The 385-nt window shown below is 70.6% G+C and overlaps 1 protein-coding gene across 1 annotated transcript in view; it reads right to left on the bottom strand.

Annotated features, from left to right (window-relative positions):
• CUNH3orf58 (chromosome unknown C3orf58 homolog) overlaps window positions 1-384 on the bottom strand; it is a gene marked incomplete at its 5' end in the record, with an annotated part of 19,479 nt that extends 19,095 nt beyond the window's left edge. Inside the window, one exon of the mRNA XM_009286732.1 lies at window positions 7-384. Coding sequence (XP_009285007.1) covers window positions 7-384 — 378 coding nt within the window. The remainder of the gene's footprint in view (window positions 1-6) is intronic.
• Window position 385: the final 1 nt, after the last annotated feature.

Genomic DNA, 385 nt, shown 5'->3' with positions numbered 1-385 from the left:
CGGGGCCTGAAAAAGGTCGCGGCGGCCCCTGCCGGTGGCGCGGCGGCAGATCTTGGTGTCGATGTCGGCGAGCTCCTGCGCGGAGCCGAGGCGCTTGAGGACGACGCGGCGGCTGCCCTCGCGGGGCTCCCCGTAGCGCGCGAAGTAGACGTTCTTGACGTTGAAGAAGTCGAAGAGGCGCAGGCGGCCCCAGCTCTCCAGCCGCAGCTGCCCGTTGAGGAACTTGCGGCACCAGCTGGTGCCCCAGCAGGCCGGGCACTTATTGAGCTGCAGGAAGCGCCGCTCCGACAGCTCGTTGCGCTGCAGCGAGGCCAGCAGCGAGTGCGTGTCCGGCCCCAGCGCCGCCGCCAGGCTGCCCAGCACCGCCAGCTTCACGTAGCGGTAC

The sequence above is a fragment of the Aptenodytes forsteri genome, unplaced genomic scaffold, assembly GCF_000699145.1.
Source record: "Aptenodytes forsteri isolate BGI_AS27 unplaced genomic scaffold, ASM69914v1 Scaffold184, whole genome shotgun sequence".
In the NCBI taxonomy this organism is placed as follows: domain Eukaryota; kingdom Metazoa; phylum Chordata; class Aves; order Sphenisciformes; family Spheniscidae; genus Aptenodytes; species Aptenodytes forsteri.
Note: the sequence above shows the minus strand (reverse complement) of the source record. Positions and strands in the feature narration are given on the sequence as shown.